The 17,984-nt window shown below is 43.6% G+C and overlaps 3 protein-coding genes across 3 annotated transcripts; 2 read left to right on the top strand and 1 right to left on the bottom strand.

Moving 5' to 3' along the window:
• The first annotated feature begins 2,890 nt into the window (after window positions 1-2,890).
• LOC131878705 (uncharacterized) lies at window positions 2,891-10,158 on the top strand. The gene is made up of 6 exons (XM_059224799.1): window positions 2,891-3,031; window positions 3,704-3,918; window positions 5,719-5,857; window positions 7,323-7,517; window positions 8,595-8,761; window positions 9,483-10,158. Exons 1-6 carry the CDS (start codon window positions 3,022-3,024, stop codon window positions 9,804-9,806), a joined length of 1,050 nt encoding a protein of 349 aa, XP_059080782.1. The 5' UTR covers window positions 2,891-3,021; the 3' UTR covers window positions 9,807-10,158.
• Window positions 10,096-12,175, bottom strand: LOC131878699 (eukaryotic translation initiation factor 3 subunit L-like). The gene is made up of 3 exons (XM_059224784.1): window positions 12,018-12,175; window positions 10,478-11,932; window positions 10,096-10,343 (listed from the first exon to the last, which is right to left on the bottom strand). Exons 1-3 carry the CDS (start codon window positions 12,042-12,044, stop codon window positions 10,209-10,211), a joined length of 1,617 nt encoding a protein of 538 aa, XP_059080767.1. The 5' UTR covers window positions 12,045-12,175; the 3' UTR covers window positions 10,096-10,208.
• Window positions 12,176-13,523: 1,348 nt separating this feature from the next.
• On the top strand, window positions 13,524-16,922 carry LOC131881308 (mitotic spindle assembly checkpoint protein MAD1-like). Its single transcript, XM_059228145.1, has 4 exons — window positions 13,524-15,013; window positions 15,329-15,473; window positions 15,546-16,089; window positions 16,496-16,922. Exons 1-4 carry the CDS (start codon window positions 13,539-13,541, stop codon window positions 16,891-16,893), a joined length of 2,562 nt encoding a protein of 853 aa, XP_059084128.1. The 5' UTR covers window positions 13,524-13,538; the 3' UTR covers window positions 16,894-16,922.
• Window positions 16,923-17,984: the final 1,062 nt, after the last annotated feature.

Here is a 17,984-nt window from a genome sequence, read left to right as displayed (position 1 = left end):
TAGATCTGACAGCTCAATCCGTTGGAGGATCAAATCTTGTTTGAAGGTAAAATCAAATAAAATTAATACCATTTTCTGTCTTGAGCTGCTGGGGATCCCCTTCCCAGTAGCGGTAAGGAAGTCAGCAAAGAAGATATAAGTTAACTACAAAACATTAGGCCAGAACAACTTAACCATGCTAGAGAGACATGGTGAACGTGATGAAAACTTGCCCTCCTTAATTCAGGAATTAAAAAATTTAGACTTTTTTCTGTTCATGTAAATGAATGTAGCGCCACCTAGCTTGTTAAGGTTTGATGAGCCTTAACAAATCCCTGGTTTTGACACGGACTTCATGGTTAGGGATACTTGAAGCCTATACATAAAAAATAGGCAAATCCAAGTGATTATGCGGGACATCCTCTGGGTACTCGAATCACGTAAAACTACAGTTCTTGTCAGACTAATCATAGTTTAATGAAACAGGCATGGGGCCATTTTTAACGGTATCTTGGCTTGAGTTCTCTTTGAGATAAACTTTTCCGACAAGTTGGTGACCGATTGAATCTGCTATTTCGAGTTCAGATCATACGCCGCAATGATTTGCAGCTAAGTTGAGCTTGAATGGCTGGAAAACACTTTGGTCTTTATCTGACACTTTCAGGCTGAGCGTTTTGCGTTTTGATTTCCCACTCTCAGTTTAGGGTCCTTATGGTATACCACTAGCGTTGACATTGTCCAGACACAAAACAATGACAATGAAATGTTGGTCAGTGGTTCCGATGGATGAAGATTGAATGAAATGATAGAGAAACATTTTAATGTTACCAAATGGGCCCCATTTCAGTAGCATGGTGCCTATTTTACGGAATCTCTCTCTCGCTCTATGCCATATATGGCTATAGACATCATTCCCCTTGAATTATGCATAGAACTCGGGTTGTTCGCCAACAATTCACACCAGACGATCTTCTCATGACTAATTTACTGATGGCATTCGTCATTAGCACATCGTAAAGTCGAACATTGAGCATCGAATAATCGAACCGAATGTGAAGGCCAACTTCCTTTGGAGGAGGAGCGACCCAGGTCGAGATCAACTTTCCCCCAAGACGAAACGAGCTTGACACAACTGAGACAACGAGGACCCGATCCTTCAACGCGTCCGCCTCACTTTCCTCCTGTCTGCTTCATGCCTTTCCACTTACCAAGACCTCTAACGCCATGGATGCGTTTTAACTTCCACTTAATGTGGACCTAAGTAGGCTTTGAAAAATATTAGTCAAATGCGGAAGTTGCAAGTCACTATTGAAAAGAGAATCAAAATCATAAGTTCAATCCCTACTTGTTAACCTATTCCTTGCTTCCAATTAAGTGGAAGTTATGATGTGCTGCATATTTCATTCAAAGAGAAACAAAGAAAGGTATAAAAGTAAAAAAAGGGAAGGCCTTTCTTAAGGCCAAAATACACATAAGAAAAAAGACATTAAACAACATGCTAAGGGTTATTCTAAGAATGCTTAACCATAAGCAATAGCCATTTTTCCATTTTCATTTATTGTATTACCCTTCATGAATAGTCATGAAAAGTGTGAGTAGGCTAAGATCAAGCATGTGATGTTAGTTGGATTTTCCAGAGCACTTGTTTCTCTTAAGCTTTTGTAAAACCTCTTTTTCAGTAAATATGGTGCAACAAGTTTCCAAATTGACATATCTAACCTTTTACCCAAACTCAGTTTGCTCTCTTTTGGCAATTAGGCAAGAAAACAGCCGGGTTTAACATACCTAATGTCTCAAAATGATTTGAGTCAAGAAAATGACTTTTATTTTTAAGAAAGACACATAAATGTTAGGCCTTAGGTGATGGGAAGTTTGAAAAGGGGGATCTACTTTGGCTTTTAATGATTGAAGGGAGAACTTGAAAAGTTTGAGAACATATATTTCATGGAAATGCACCAAAATAGGAATGATGTTGTAATATTGGCATACTAAAATTCGAATGTTGCAAAGAAATCTTCCAATTAATCGCTCCTACGTTTTGAGGTCAAATGGCATTAAAAAGACGTTTTGGGTTGGTATTGGCACAACAATTTAGTTCATTTATGTACACTTGAAGTGTTTCTTAATAAATGGGCCATAAAGATAAGAATTCATGGTATGCCACTACTTGCCGTGCAACACAAAATTAATAAATAAAATTAATTTGCTCCTTGTGAGCCCGTTGAAGGCCAAATTCCATCCCATGTTTGTACTAACTTAATTTTGGATGAGTTTGATTTGCATTGCAAGCAAGCAAACAGAAGCACTCTTGTAGTAATTCATAACACGTATTAATTTCGTATGAAAATTAATGCTTCATGTCCATAGGCCTTAGAGGCACTCAAGGATCAAGGTATGATTCCCCATTCCCCATGGCGAGGTGGGTGGGGGCTCATTTTACTTCTACAATTCCCGCTGCATCTAGCTGACTGAAGACACTCCAGACCCCTCTGTTCATAGAAGAATGAACGAGCGTGGTGATGTACAACTGAAGCTGATCTAAGAGGTCGGCCCCAGCCTACCCGGCTTCGGCCCTCCCTCGAGAAGTTGTGAACCACCGGCCTGCCCAAGGAAAGACGATGGACGCGCCAATCCTCCAAGTCCAATGAACGAGTGTACTATACGTATGCAGGAGCTTTATTCATTCCTCACACACTTCTAGCAGTCCTTCCAATACAACTTAAACCATTCCATGGCGTAGTGTACCGAAGTGGTTGATGGTGTGAGGACCAGATCTGGCTTGATTTAAAACAATCGAAAATAGGCAACAGTGTTGACATTTTTCCAATCTCATGGGTGAAAAGCGGGACTAACAACAGTGTGGCAAGGTCTAAATCAGGGCGATTGTGGTCAGTAGTGTGAATGTCGTCGTGACCAGATCCATCCTTGGGCACCGCTTAGGATTGTTGGTTAGCCTTGAATGTGCTCGAGATATCAGATTTCTGCACTATCCTTGAAATCCAGACTCACGCACTCGCTCGCTCAACCCCAAAACCAAGGAATATGGATCAAGGTAACACGAGTTTATGCGTTATTTTTTTTTATAAACAAACGCTTAAGCGCTTTCGAAGTAAACAGATGATGAAAATATGCTTGAATTCATGAGTGCACAAAGACTTATCATGATGACTGTACATCTTGAATTGAAAGAAGAAAGGGACAGTATAATTTTTACACTGTTTGTACGCACAAGGACACGGAATGAAAACGAGAGTCAAATCGTGATTCGTGCTTTTAAGAGATTCATGACACTGGGCTCCGTTTAGCAGTGGCCAGAAATGATAAATGTCATAATGACATGCCCTTCATAGAGATGAATGGACACCCCCCTTCTTCTCCTCCTCTGCTCAGCTAACTTTCACCACCCTACTGGAACGTAATACATGTAATCAAGGCTACCCCGTTTTTTGTACTCCACTTTTTATCCGAGCAATTCCGACATCCCTCCATCCCCGCTTTGATGAACTTTTAGCCATGTTTGTCAGTATGAGTCCGACATGTTACTTGGACCCAGAAGCCAAATGCCAGCCATTCATTTCCGCAATCTTCAGTGCCGGAATTGCAAATTGATTGCCACTTTTGAAGTTTTGAGTGACTTCCTTAAAATGTCCTGATCCTGTCCTTGTGAACAATTACACATCGAATGGCCAGTGTCTTGACCATATGTTTGTTGATATCCTTCCAGGATGGTCGTGGTGGTCCCCAAAGTCGTCCGTGTTGCTCTTGGTCACATCGTTGTTGATGCTTCCAGCGGGTCTGAAAGCCATCGATCGGAATGCCCGGGAGTGTCAAATGTGGGCCAATTTGGAGAACAAAACCCTCCCCCTCCAGAACCAGGGTCATCTGAATTGTACCACAAATGATCATTGCACGGGATTTGATTGCGTGGGAATGTATCAGGTAAGCAAAGAAAAGGGAAATCATCATACAACTCACCCATCGGGGACATATCACCAAATCATGACAAATGATAGGTGGTCCCCATAGAGAAGAGATTGTCCTTCCGAATTGAAACGCCCAGCAAGCACCTACCAGGACATGGCTGGCTGACCGTTCAGCTTTACCACCATGAATAATTCTAAAGCGTGTAAGAGTGAAGGGTGTAGGCGAGTTCATGGCAAATCCTTTTTATCCCGTGTTACCTTGAACACTGGAAAAAAAACCGACTTGTCCAATGTTCTAAGAAATATGACACGGAGCTAATGCGTAATATCTCGCTACGCGTCTGAAGCACGACTTCCTTGGAAGTTCAGATCCTGTCCGCAAATCTTTTGGTGCGTACCTTGGACCAAGGGGTACGGTTTGGACTCACATCCAAATGAGTAAATACAAAGAAGTGCCCCTCTGCGGCACATTCACTTACTGTCGGTTGCTAGTTGGATAGTCACCCGGAGGCTATGAAAAGATCCTGAGAGTCGTGGTAGGGCGAGGCCCACGACACAAAATAGAAATGACCAACAAAAGGTACTATTTTCTCACAAATATTGCCCCAAGACAGACGTGACCTTCCTTCTTTAGAAATCTAATTTTGGCGGCATATCTCGAACTAATCTAGCTTTGTGGGCGATTGGCTCACCACCTCTTTGTTAGAGAAGAAAAGAATCAAAGTACTGAAAACACAATCGGAAGTCTGTTGCTAGCTGGTCCTTCTCATTCATTGAAACCTGTTAAACCTACTAATCTAATCCAGGATTCCCTAGGCCTACTGACACACGCTGATTTGCTCAGTTCGAGTTGAATTCATTAACCTTCACTTCCTCGATTGACGTGAGGGTACAGATAAAGAGGAATGAGAATTAACAAAGTAATCGTAAAGCGACCTACCATAAAGAAACAATTTCATCCTAGGTTGGACGAAATTGATATCCGTAATCCACATTTCGACCCAATCAATACAGAGAATCGTCAGATTTTCTCTGTTATATAAAGTATAAGAAATCGAAAGTTTGAGTAAGGATTCATATTCAGCAGAACCGGTTTCAGTTGAGTTCGCTCTTAGTGAGAGAGCTAGGGGATCCCCAACCTCCTCTTTACAAGCATCATTGAATATGGATATGATTGAAATTGGTGTCGATTTTACTACTCGGGGCTTCTCTTGAGCATTGGAGTCTGCGAAATAAGGCGAGGATTGAAGCAGTGCCCTTGAGGCACTCCCCTAATTGCATGCAGCCAGCAGTAATTGTTACAGAAATTGCTCTGTTTACTCTAAATACCAAGAGAGATAATCATCCATCATTCCAAAGGGAATTGCACAACTCACAATTGGGGTTAGGTTGAATGAGAATTCTTCGACACAACCAAGATCGCTCATTGGACAAGAACTGGAAATACCACACACTATTGGGTTGAATGCTATTCTCGATTTCTCCTTCGACCCTCTACTGCGAGCAACGATGGCTATCTTTTGTCTGGGAATCGGGGAAAATTGTCTTTGTGTCCCTTCTACTCGAATCGTCTTAGTCATGTGCTTCTTTTTGAGCCTCCCCCAAAAGGCAATCATTTTGCGTTGCACAAGTGGTGGTGGTGTTGGTGAGGGGGGGGGGGATTGTTTAACTTATTTTGAGAGATGGGCAAGGTCATTAGGAATGATCCTGAAATCGCAGAGATTTAGTGTTGATTGCTTGGTTTGTGGCCATTCCATTCAGGATCAGAAGCTTATGGCATTCTAATGGAATATTTTCTCAATTTCTTGTTTTTCAGGACAAAGCCCTTTCTTTTGGTATGCGAGTCTTACCATGTCAAGACCCCCCGGGGGTTGAAGTGTTTGGGTCTGCTCCACAATTCAATACCGAGAACTTCTCGCACGTTTTCACGCACAGATCGCAATACGATTTACCAGGTAAGAAAGAGTCACTTCACCCACAGTATATACATTAAGAAAATTCCAAAGTCTAGACGAACCACCAACTTGTGGCCAAATACGTTTTCATTGTGCTTCATGAAAACCATGTTTTAAAAGAGACATACTCTCAAGAACCAGATAGTTTTTTGAAATCAGGTTCAATGCATTGACATTCCGAAATTGATTTAGAGGGACCAAGGCTACGTTTTTGTTCTTTTGCTTGTTCTTTTGCGTTTTCTTACTTTACAAGACTCGGATGCGACTACCTTGTGGGATGGCCTTCGTTTCTAGTCAGTCAGCTTGATGTTACAATCTTAGGGTGAAGCGGGCAGATGAATGTCATGGTGTTCATGAGAATTGCTCTGCTTTTTCCCAGGGATTCAGGTCTAATTACTATTTTAATTAAAACCATTAGATAGAAGCGATTGCAAGTTGATTCCGTTGTTTTCCGTCACAAATTTCCCAAGGAGGCTCGACCAATCCCCACTTGTACCTAAGATGTTGGCGAATGGCACAGAAAATAAAAAATGAAGCCAATCAATACTTAAAAGGCGTAATATATACGTCAGCCGAGAAGTCATTTGTAAAATGACGGGAGCACATTTGAGGGTCGCCTTTGACAGTCGGCAAAAAGGCCACTTCAACAATGCATTTCCTACTCTTATCATAATCAGTTAGATAAGGATGAATTGATCCTCTTGTTTCATCTCAAAACTGGCATTTTAGCGGTAAGTTTGACCCCATCTCGTATTTTGTGAATGAACTAGAAAGACATGGGAGGGGAAAGTTGCTGGCCTCAAATTTTACTTTTTGACATCCTTGGAATTGTGGAAGAATTTTCTCAAGATCATGGGTGAGAATGCCGTTTTGGCTCCTAGCCGTAGGTTCAGAGGTCAAGATCGACTCATTGATCTAATTTCTTTGGCAGATGTTTGATTGAGAAATCGACATCCAACATGAAACCTTAATTTAGCCTTCGAATCATAGTTTGACTTGAGAGATATAGACCATCTTTTGTTGTCTTTCGTTTGGACAAGCACATTTGAAATCCTTGACAGACCAGGTGGAGAGCGACGACAATGCACTCCGTAATTAATTGCAAGCTTTTGATGGCCAAAAGAAACATCATATTTCAATTGTCTTCTTGACAGGACATGCTCAACTATGATCCTAGTATCCCAAGGGGAAATTACATCCAGTCTCGTCCAGAGTCTCGTGTTTGGAAGATAATTCTTGTTTCAATCTCTGATTGGCTCTTGCCAACCACATTTGCATTTCCTTCCTATCCAAACGATTGATCGCGGTCTTGGCAGTGGTTAAAATCTGCTATTTTTACCTCAAATCTTCCGATTTACATTATCAGTTTGAAAAGTGTTTTCTCAGCAAGTCTACTACTCTCATTATTCCGTCTTCGAAATAAATATTCACCTTGGCTAACCACTTATCCTGTCAACCTTTCCAGGACATCTCCTCAACCTGTCCATGTTGCCTCAATCGATCATGGATGCGAACACGGACGATCTCCATGGCAAGTTTGAAGTACATATCAAGCGAAATCCCGAGCGGAAAAGTCTCGTCATGGGATTGATCGTCCGGGGTTGCATCGACAAGACCTGCATCTCAAAACAAAACATTTTCAGCGACGCGGAGATCCCAGGTAAGCCGAATCAATCATTTGTTCTAGGTCTAGTAGTTCCAGATACACGGGGGCAAGCTGTGAGGGCAAAAAAACGGAAACTGTAAAAGGCTATAATTCGCGCCTCGAACAAGGGAAAATCAGCTGTCTTGAGATGTGCCTGTGTTAGGGCTGTGAAAGAATCTTGAAGGAAAACTCGAGTCCAACGGCTTGTGGGGTGGAGATAAAATTGCTCCCAAAATTGCTCCAAAAATTGGTTTTTAGACTTATGAATAGTGTTGTCAAGCCTTTAACACTCCTCAAAAGTCGGTTTTTTTAATCGAAGGGGCACAGGTGTGTTTTCAAAAACGCCACGGAGTGGACAGATTGGCATAGATAAAATGGGTTTTCTTTATCTATGATATCCACATCTTTGAAAAGAAATCATCTTACAGCCCGGCTGCCAAGTTATGAATGATATTATTTCGTAGTTTTCCGACGTTAACCATGTTAAGACATCACAACAGCTCAAAATAAGATGGATAAATCTATCACAGCTTAATAGCTCATCCTCTAAATATCATTACATCATTATGTTTCAAGGCGTCTGGTGGCCCTAGAAAAATGGCATTTAAAAGCAGGCCATAAAACTTGAGTGATTGACAAAGCTCTTTTAAGTGCAATTACGGAATAGGTTGATCTGAAACAGTAAATATGATTTTTAAACATGATATGTAGTGCTTAGTAATATCTGCTTGGCCTCCTACAAAGACAAAAAAAAGATCAAAATATGATACAAGAATCCTCTAATATAGGATTGGGATTGTTAGGATTGGTAAGAGATTTCCGTCTTATTTCTTTCCTTAAGAAAGACCCGAGAATGAACTCAAATCGGATCGAATCGGATCGAAAACAAAACAAAACCCAGCTCTAGTTCTGTGCGGTGACACATGTGACAGCAGACCTAGTGACGATCAGCGGGGCAGACAGTGACTCGTCTATCGATCACCTGTACCTAACCCTTAACCTGATCGCTGACACCCATAGAGACATAAAGAAAGATGTCACCCATGTCTAAGTTCGGATTTGTGTTAGTCATCAATCTGATGTCTTTTCCAGTGCCAGAATGTACGAACCACGTGGACCATGGCATCAAGACGGACAGCGTTTGCAGCATGAAGCAACTCAACAACTGCGGCTCCAATCAAGTATGCGTTCAACAGCACGAAAATAATCCCGAGGGCTTGTGCGAGTGCATGATGGGCTTCTCGAAGCACAGAGATGGGGTAAGACATTCAAGTCTCCCTCCCAAGCTAAGACTTGAGCATTGAATGAAGTGTGCGCAATGTAACCCTGGGGTTGATGACGAAATGTCAAGATCTTCATGATTTTCGCTCGTTGGCTAAGAGCTTCTTTGTGGTTGGCAAATGAAACGAGGTATTTCAGTTTATTCTAAGAAGCGGAAGTTTGCACAAGCAAAAAGTCAATGGTAAATCTGGAGCACTGTAAATATAGCCTCACTAGACACGACTTGAAGAAATTGCTACAAATCGCTTCAGTCCACGAATGGAATTGATTTCGAGCCTAATCGTAGGTCGAGTTTGAAAGTCCTTCCTCACGCAAGATAGCAATTAGGATGAAGGCGAGCATCCGGGTTTCAAATCCCAAATTTCTACCTGTTCTCCAAAGCACCCTTGACTCTTGACTCCCACGATATCTCGGTGATTGGAAACTAGGGTGAAATTGTTATGATTGAGCCTTATGAGAATTTCCAAATCTTTGAGGGATGAAGATGGATATCTTCCTATAGAATTGAGAGAATCGCGTGTGAAGCCGGAGATTTTATTTTGAACTCCCAAATGTCACCGTTGATTGGCTCAGATAATTTTGTGTTGAGATGACCTTGTCAGATGCAGAGCATCCTGCGCATAGCTCTAATTAATCTGTCCAATTGTCTGACGCCTTATTCCAAGGTCACTTGATTATCATTATTGCTCATCATTACAGACTTGCGTCTCACCGGTGATCGATGACCAAATCCACCCAGAGATCTCAAATCGGGTTCCCAAATCTGCGAACCCTGTTCCTCATGTCGACGTGAATGCAGTGAAATCTGTGGCTGACTCGAGTGAAAGCACGGGTGGCGGTAGTACCACCTTAGCCGTGGTCTTGTCCGTGCTAGCCGCCGTGGTTCTTATGGGCGTGGCAGCCTTCCTTGTGTTTCGAACCCGGATGGCACCGCGTTTGAGGGCCCGGCTAACCAGCACGCCTTACGAAGACATTGTCATCGGTCGTCGATCTGAGTCCACTCAAAATGTGGTGGAGGCTTAGGATTCGAGGCCTGGAAGAATGCACGTTCTTGTCCTCTCCCCAATCTCGATTGGCACCAACCTGACTTGAGGAAGGGCTCTAGTAGCTCTTTGTCGCATTGTATTATTTGTAATTAATAATATCCTTCAGATTTCCTAGTCTATTTTTCGACTTGCCCGCAGCCTGCCCCCCCCCTTAATTTCGTGTCCGTAGTACAATCGATGCTTGATTGAATCGAAGCAGCTCACCCGTTGATGACGAATTGCCATGAAGACATCAACCCGACGAAGAAGAAGAATAAAGCCTGTGATAGCGATGAAGGCGATCTGTCATTTATTAGACATTCATACACGATAATAAACCTACAAATGGCGCCCATCATGCATACTGATTTACAAACTTGACACATTGAATGATCTTCCTCTACATCTTGAGTAATTTCAGCCCGCGATTCAGCTCCTCGAATTTGTGGATTTGGCGGATGAAATAGTCGCCATATCGTCGATCCACTTTTGTGTCCGCAATATGAACCATATTCTTGTCAATGTAGAAATCGACCTAAAAAATTAAAACAGAGTGACAATGATGTAAAGCAATCTCATTTGCTCTTGGCGCAAGGATTTCTCCGCTTCATCAAGAAGATGGTTTCGCTATATAAGTTAGTTCAATACGGTCAAGTACTATCCACATACCTCGGATTGACATTGGAATTCGCCATCGAGACCGGAAGTGCCCTTAGTCCAGACCATGTTCATCATTTTGTGCTTGAAGCACAACAAGCGCGTCTCGAGCTCATCTACATTGATGCTCATGTACTCGCCCAACTTGTCCATGGGCATGGATGTATACAGCTTCAAGTAGGATCGAACCTCGGACAAGTTGATCTGTTGTCGGACCTCGTCCATGAACACCTTCTGTTGTAGCTTGGAGGGTTCTCGGGGTCCCGCTTCGCCCATCATCGGCCCATCAAAGCTGGGTGGAACGGGAGCCAAGAACTTGGGACAAGCGTAATTGAAGCAAGTCTCGAATTCGGACAGTTCTCCTTGCTGCATCTTGTTGATCTTCTCGGCAAAGTTCTTCTCTTTAAGCTTCGAATGCAGGGATTCATCGATCCGTTGAGGGTGGAGAACCAAACAGATGGCCAGCAAGAGGTACATCTGCTCGGTTTGCTTGTTAATCTGGTCGTGTTGGTAGGTTTTCGTTTGGAACATGCCCTTGGTTCGCTGGATGTACAGTAGGATGTTGGAGAAGGTCCGAATGGCATCGGAGTACCGACGCATCATCAAATAAGCGAAACCCACATAATAGTACATGGTGATCTGACATCCGGGGACACGCGTGTACAAACTCTTTTTGTTCAACTCGATGTTTTCCAACACCTTGATGGCCTGATAATAATCGCCCAAAAGCGAATGGAGTCGTAAAAGACCCACCAACGAAAAGTAGCCCATCATTTTATACAGCGAGAATCGTCCAAATTCCCCCGCCACCAGATCCGGATCCTCGCCTTTAGAGTAGGCCTCCAGTTGGGCATTGATATTGGACTTGTCCACCATGGAATGAAGCACATTCAACACTTGGAGCACGTCCCACACGCGGGTGTTGCCCTTGAGGATGCGGATCTCCTCCTCGCTCTTCTTGGAGATCTTGGACCGAAATTGCTGGAACGATTGGAATTGGTAGATGAATTCGTCGATGATCTCCCACAGCCACTGGTTGGGGAGCTCCAGTTCCACGGGCGAACTCGAGCTCAACAAAGCGTTGAAGAGATTACAATAGTTGTAATAGGACTCCATGCGTTGTTGGATGGTGGGCCCCCCTTGAACGCGAGCATAGATGTGCCGATAGTAGAGCTCACTATACAAGAACAGGAACAACTGATCATCGTTGACATATTGAGCCACGGTATCGGCTTCCGGCCAAGGCGATGTCTTAAAGAACTGCTCTGTTAACTTAGGGAAGGCGTTCTCGTACAAATCCGCGATTTCGAAGGTCTTGCCCTCGTTAATCATCTCGTGAAAGTACACGAGAAACTTCTTGACCTGCTCGGGGATATAGTCGTTGTAATTATGACCCGAATATCCGCGTTGTTCGTACTCCCGGTCCAACATGGGGTCGCCGGTATGCGGACCATAATCATCGTCGTACTGCAAACAAAATCACCCCAGAGCAATGATTCATTAATACCAGGTCTTACTAAAGTTGAGCGAGACAGACGAGAGATGGACTTACATCGTCGTAATCCGGATCTTGATACATGATGGATGGCCGAGCGGGTATTAGAGCCGTAAGGAGGGGTGTTGAATTCGGGGGGGTTACTGCTAGTTGATCGACGGAGGCACCCAAGCTCAGAATGACAGGATAAGGAGAACGACAGCTGATTGAGGACGACAACAAAATTCAGGGCGACGCAAGTTGGAGACACTGTTAAATACTCTTGAAAATCTTTCTGACTGCTCTCAGACATATCCGTGTATAAATTGTATCAGAGTAAATGTGTAATCACTAAGGACTGTGAAAATTGGGGTCATTCTTGTTGCGTCCTGACACAACTGAACCTCAGCCGCAGAATGAAATGATAATGCGATAGAATTGGGATTTGTTACTTAGAGTGAATGAAAGGGGCACTGTTCGGTTTAGTGGCCATTGAATGCCCCTGTTTGGGCTGGAAAAATTGTTCTCACGGCCAGTGGTTCTTACTTTGAGATGATTTCCCTTTTAACGATCAGTTAATTTTATGCGATTATAAAGCAAATTTTTGGTCAATGGTTTTGGTTTAGAGCAATTATGAACTCTTATGGCGGTCTAAGAATAGTTTGTGCATATCATGGGCTGCTTGATCAATCTATTTTTCGACCCATTTTGTACTATCCACAACTTTTCACCTTTTGATATGTGCGGTCCAGCGATCTAGGACCCAATGGGCCACACTGAATCTTGTCTCGCCGGCCCCTGGCCCACGGTGGAGCAACTGTGCGGGAGGCAGTGGGCCAAGCATCTGGGCCTGGTCCGCCTGGTCGCAGCCTCTCCGTGGGCTCGTGGAAATTGAGAGAGGGTAACCCAATTCAGACCAAGGTTATTATAGCCAAGAAAAGTTATTTGAACATTTAAAAATCATTATGACATTTCAAGAGGATGTGCGATTGTCACAGATTCCTCAGTCTCAAATATGATTGAAATTAGCCCTACCAGACATTGAAGCATCTAAATAATTCGATTATGTATTCTAGTTTAGTGATAGACGTCACGTAAAACCTGTCGGGCGCCCTGAATCAGCTGGCCCTGGCTCATTGCTGCTTGGACGAGACCGGACATGAGACTGGATCTGTGGACTGGACGGACTGGACGGGGGATGCACTTGCCCAAATGTAAACAAACACTGAGGACTCCCCCTGTTCGATCCTCTCAAACATCCTGAGGCCTGAGTCCTGAGGTATGGCCGTTNGAAACTCATGACAAAGGTTTTTTTCAGCATTGAGCAATACCTTGCTTCTTTCAAACCAGATTAAGGCATAGCTCATTATCTTACGCTTGGTGTCTCAGAGGTCCTCGAGGGTTTTCTCATGGGCAATAAACGCGGTGTCGTCGGCATATATCATGAATTCTGCAATGAAAAAAAAAAAAAGATTCCGCTCATCGAGATTCGAACTCACGACAGTCAAAAATCAACGTGGAGTCACACTCACCGTTCGTTTACGGCTATCGGGGGATGTTACGAAATGTGTTGGCAACGTTTCTACTTACAGCAGCTACATGTCGAGAGAGTGGCAGCTGACCCAAAAATGGAAGACATGTAACGACCATAGTCCTGAGGCTGGCTTGAATCTCAGTGAGACCTGGTCCATGTCTTTGCATTTGTTTTCGGACAAGATGGATGATCCGGAATCCTCGTTCGAAGATCCCACGTCCGTGCTCAAAGTGCTGGCCGATTACCAGGCGTCTCATCGCCGTCGAACCTCGTTCCTCAAGCGCAATCGCATCGATTCCACCAGTCACACCTCGGCCGTCTCCAGTACTTCGACCACGGCCCAGGCCTCTCATACTTCCCACAATGCCCATTCGACCGTTCAGCAACATCTCCGATTCGACGATTCCGGCTCCTCGGCCTCCTCGCCTTTTCCATCATGGGGGGCTGGGCCCAAGCTGCCCCGCCTCTCGCCCACTCTAGGTCCGGATCCATGGGCGGGGGCACATTTTCCTCCTCCCGTCTCTCAAACCGCTTCATCCGCCATCGATGAAACCAGTCGACGGCAGATCGCTGAATTAGAGCAAAAATTGGCCGTTCAAGCCAGCCAAATCCTGGATGCGCAAACCCAAGTAACCAAATATGAGGCTCAAATGCAGAAAATGGCGCTCTTGGCCGAGAAAGACCGTTGGGCTCAAACGAGCGAACGCGAGAAACGACAATTGGAACGGGACCATGAGCTCCAGCGGCGAGAGGAGTTGGAGTTCCAAGTCCAGAAGCTCCAGAAACGACTTCGCCTTCAATCGGAGCAAGATCAATTAGCTCGGCGACGATCCCGCGAGTCCGGGCAGGATGACGAACGAAATTACCAATGGTTGGGGCAAGAGAATGCTCAATTGAAGCAACAAGCGCTCGAGACTCGTGGCGAGTTCCAGGATCAACGACAGGCTTGGAAACGGGAAAAGCATGACTTAGAGTTCCAAATCCGCGCTTTGAAAAGCGACTTGGAACAGAAGCGAAAGAGCGAGGAATTAGAGGAACGGGGCCAAAAATCGCGGGAGAAGGACAGTGTTAAATTGGAACGATTGGCGTTGGAGTTGCAACAATCCCAGGCAGAGGTCCAACGTTTAACTTTGGCATTAGAGCATAATCAAGATGCCACCTTAACCCGGAACATCATGCGCGAGCAACTGGCCCATTACCCGCAACTGTTGCGCGAGAACGAAGCCCTCAAACGAGAGAATAAGCTCTTGAATGAAACGGCCGAAAACGGGGTGTTGCTCAAAGAACAAATCTCGGACCTTCAGAGCCAGATGGATCAGGCTCAACAACAGATCAGTGCCGGGCAAAAGTCCCAGAGTGATTTGATGTTCCTGAAAAAAACGCTTCAACACTGGGAGAATTTGTGCTTGCGGTTCTTGAGTGAAGACGACCGAGCCAGTTTAACGGGAAAAATTAGCCCGGATATCATGGCTGCTCAAATTGGCGAACTCCAACGCAAGGAACTGGGTTTGATTCAAGACCTCAACGAATGCAAGTCCGAGTAAGTCAAGATTGCCGTGAAAACTTCTCTTATAACATTCTTACTTTCATTTTTGCCAAACAACCAGGTGACTAGCACTCGAAGGTCCATCACATTTTCCAAGAATGAAACGACGTCGTCAAATCTGAAAAATAGTTTGCTCCTTTGCCTCGATCTTATAGAAAACCCATATGATCTTTTATCTGCATTTTTCGTATCAACAAGTTCTACTAGTTGGCTTTTATATTCGCTCCATTTATGCCTATCTGTGGCACCGCGATGGACAAGAAGAAACATCACTTCACTGTGGTAGTAAATAATATTTTTCTCTGTCAGGTGCTCTGGGCTCGAAAGAAAAGTCAAAGTTTTAGAGGATGCTAAGACCAAAGTGGAGAAAGAGTTGACTGTAAAAAAGAACGTCATCGCTGAACAATCTGGATTTGTCAAAAAGCTTCAACGGAAAATCTTTTTGGTGGCCAAGGTATTTCTATTCAGTTCAACCGGATTCATAAGATATGTTCCACGCAAACTAACAATCATAAACTCTTTCCAGGAAAGAGATAGCTACAAGAGTGTACTCGGGTCTTACGAGCAAGAAATCACATTTACGGGAGGAAACTTCGAGCGCGATCGCATTGCCTCCTTAGAAAAGGTGGTCTCCGAACATCAAAGCATGATTGAGAAGCTCGAAACACTCCTGGCCCAAGCACGATCCGGATCGGACAGTCCCAATAACGAAGAAGATAATGATGACAACAATGAACTGCGCGAGGAGATAGCCCGATTGGGTCAAGAACTGGAGACTTTGACCAAAGACCTGGAGGCTGTCCGGCGTGAAAAAGACGACTTGGAATTGGAGTTGGAAAAACGAGCCATCCGTGGCGATTATAATCCGACGGAGGCTCAAGTGCTTCATTTTGGAAATAATCCTATGAGTCAGGCCGTGGAGGGCCGAGGTCAAGAGTTCAAGTTGTTGCAAGCCGAGAATGAGGCCCTGAAAGCTCGAGTAAAACTCTTGAAGGAAGGCCAATCTCGAGATCTCACTGTGCTAGTGGGCCAAAAAATGGATGAGGGGGCTTCTTCACAAGAGGTCAAAGGTAATAAGTTCAAATATTTTTGCCGGAGCACAAAAGGACACGTAATATCAATACCACGCAAACTTTTGTCACTTACTTCCTTTCTACATGTAATTGATTACAATTACAATGTGATTTTTCACTCAAATTTTGATTGAAATCACAAGTGCTTAGAAATTTGACTAATTTTATTACTTTGAGATTTAATTGATTAAACGTACTCTGAGGACAAATGAATCAATCAGCAAAAAAAGTGCGTGCTTTGAGTTCAAATAATACGAATCACCATTACAACAGAGTCCGACATACCAGTAAAACATCAGATTTAGCATTTTCCAAGTCCGTGCATTATCACTCAATACTCATGGGTATTTTTTCCAGTATTATATTGGTCTATTCCATACTTGACCGCTCTCCCCCTTTCTAGACTTAAATGAGCAACTTAAATTGGCCGAGATCCGTCAACAACGTTTGCTAGAGGCGTTCAAAAAGACTTCGACGGATTTCCGCGAGGTCATTTGCCAACTCACGGGCTTCAAGATCAATGTGGTCGAGGATTTGTACAGTCTCTACCCCATCTACAGCGAGAACCAAGACGACCATCTCGCCTTCAAGTACTCGGATGGCCAATGTCACATGCTGGAAACCGACTTTTCGAGCCAATTGGGCGAATTCATCGATCTACACTTGAAGCGACAAAACTCGATTCCAGTGTTTCTTGCAGCAGTGATCTCCGATCTCTTCTCACGCCAAACTTTCGAAACCATATCCATGTCCATCACAACAGCCGGAGAGGAAGAAGACGATCCAATTTGTCTCGATTAAATCATAGGAAAATACAAAGGAAAAATGGAGTCTTGCGATCTTTATTGATCATTTTGCATATTGTAGTGGCGCAATTCGATTTTATCAACTCGACGCAATTTAACGCGAGATGCAAACATGGGCGGGTTAGAAACGGAAGAGAAGATTATTATTATTATTGTTATTATTATATCTACTCCATCAGTAGGAGTCGCGCCCGGTGAAACTCGCGGTGTTGCCTGGTGCGAACCTGACGTCTCCGAAGCAAGCACATAACCGATTTGCTGAGCATTTAATCCACTGCACCACGAGTCGTCCCCAAGTATACGTATAGTATTTTCCCTTGAGTGAAGTGAATGGCCAATTAGCCCAAGAACAAAAGACAATTCTGTCGGTGAACAGAAGGTAGCAAAACTGGAACATTATGTGGCCGTCGTGACGTAGTACCTCATTTCTTGCACTTCATTCAATAAACAAGTTCACTTTCATTCTTCTCAGTTTCTCTTTAAATTGCTTAATATCGCAAAATATGATTCAAGTTTTCGAGCATCTAAAAACGTAGGTGTAATTTGCGCTTCAAAAATCACCATGTTTCCTATTATTTATTATCTTTCCATCTATTACCCACAATGAAAATATCAATTCTACAGCTACTATCCTATTAACCATTTTCAATGGTCTAGCCAACGAGAATGGCCAAGAATGGGAAACAATATCAACCCTCATTAGCGTAACATGTTGGCAGGAAAACTGCAAATTTTAGGATTGTTTGATGACCAATAAGTATTCTTCCTTCCTTATCTAAAGTTCTGGAAAAAGTCTATGGTCAGCTTTTTTCTCCCTTTTGCTCAAACCAGAGCTCTAGCTCAAACAATTTAATCCCGGAACAATTTGGTTTCATACCTAAGCACTCTACTATCTACGTGGTCCACCTTTTTTTGAAATTGTTTATTGCTATAATTATTCATCCTTATGGTCGCAGAAGTAATATATGTTATGGAAATGGTGAAGGAATTCGCCGCAGACATTGCAGATACAATCTTTAGTCGCTATAACATGGTATTCCTTCCAACTGTAAGTTCGGTAGTGGTCGCTGTCTAAAACCTTCCTCG

This window comes from Tigriopus californicus, chromosome 1 (genome assembly GCF_007210705.1).
Source record: "Tigriopus californicus strain San Diego chromosome 1, Tcal_SD_v2.1, whole genome shotgun sequence".
NCBI classification, from domain to species: Eukaryota; Metazoa; Arthropoda; class Copepoda; order Harpacticoida; family Harpacticidae; genus Tigriopus; species Tigriopus californicus.
The sequence above is the reverse complement of the archived record's forward strand: the minus strand, read 5'-3'. Positions and strand labels throughout refer to the sequence as shown.

Coding starts and splice junctions, on each gene's coding strand:
- LOC131878705 (XM_059224799.1), top strand. Junction 3,919..5,718: donor ATTGCGTGGGAATGTATCAG/GTAAGCAAAGAA, acceptor CTTGTTTTTCAG/GACAAAGCCCTTTCTTTTGG. Junction 5,858..7,322: donor ATCGCAATACGATTTACCAG/GTAAGAAAGAGT, acceptor CAACCTTTCCAG/GACATCTCCTCAACCTGTCC.
- LOC131881308 (XM_059228145.1), top strand. CDS start 13,539: ATGTCGAGAGAGTGGCAGCTGACCCAAAAATGGAAGACATGTAACGAC. Junction 15,014..15,328: donor CTCAACGAATGCAAGTCCGA/GTAAGTCAAGAT, acceptor TTTCTCTGTCAG/GTGCTCTGGGCTCGAAAGAA. Junction 15,474..15,545: donor AAATCTTTTTGGTGGCCAAG/GTATTTCTATTC, acceptor AACTCTTTCCAG/GAAAGAGATAGCTACAAGAG.
- LOC131878699 (XM_059224784.1), bottom strand. CDS start 12,044: ATGTATCAAGATCCGGATTACGACGAT. Junction 11,933..12,017: donor AAGATCCGGATTACGACGAT/GTAAGTCCATCT, acceptor TTTTGTTTGCAG/TACGACGATGATTATGGTCC. Junction 10,344..10,477: donor AATTCCAATGTCAATCCGAG/GTATGTGGATAG, acceptor TTAATTTTTTAG/GTCGATTTCTACATTGACAA.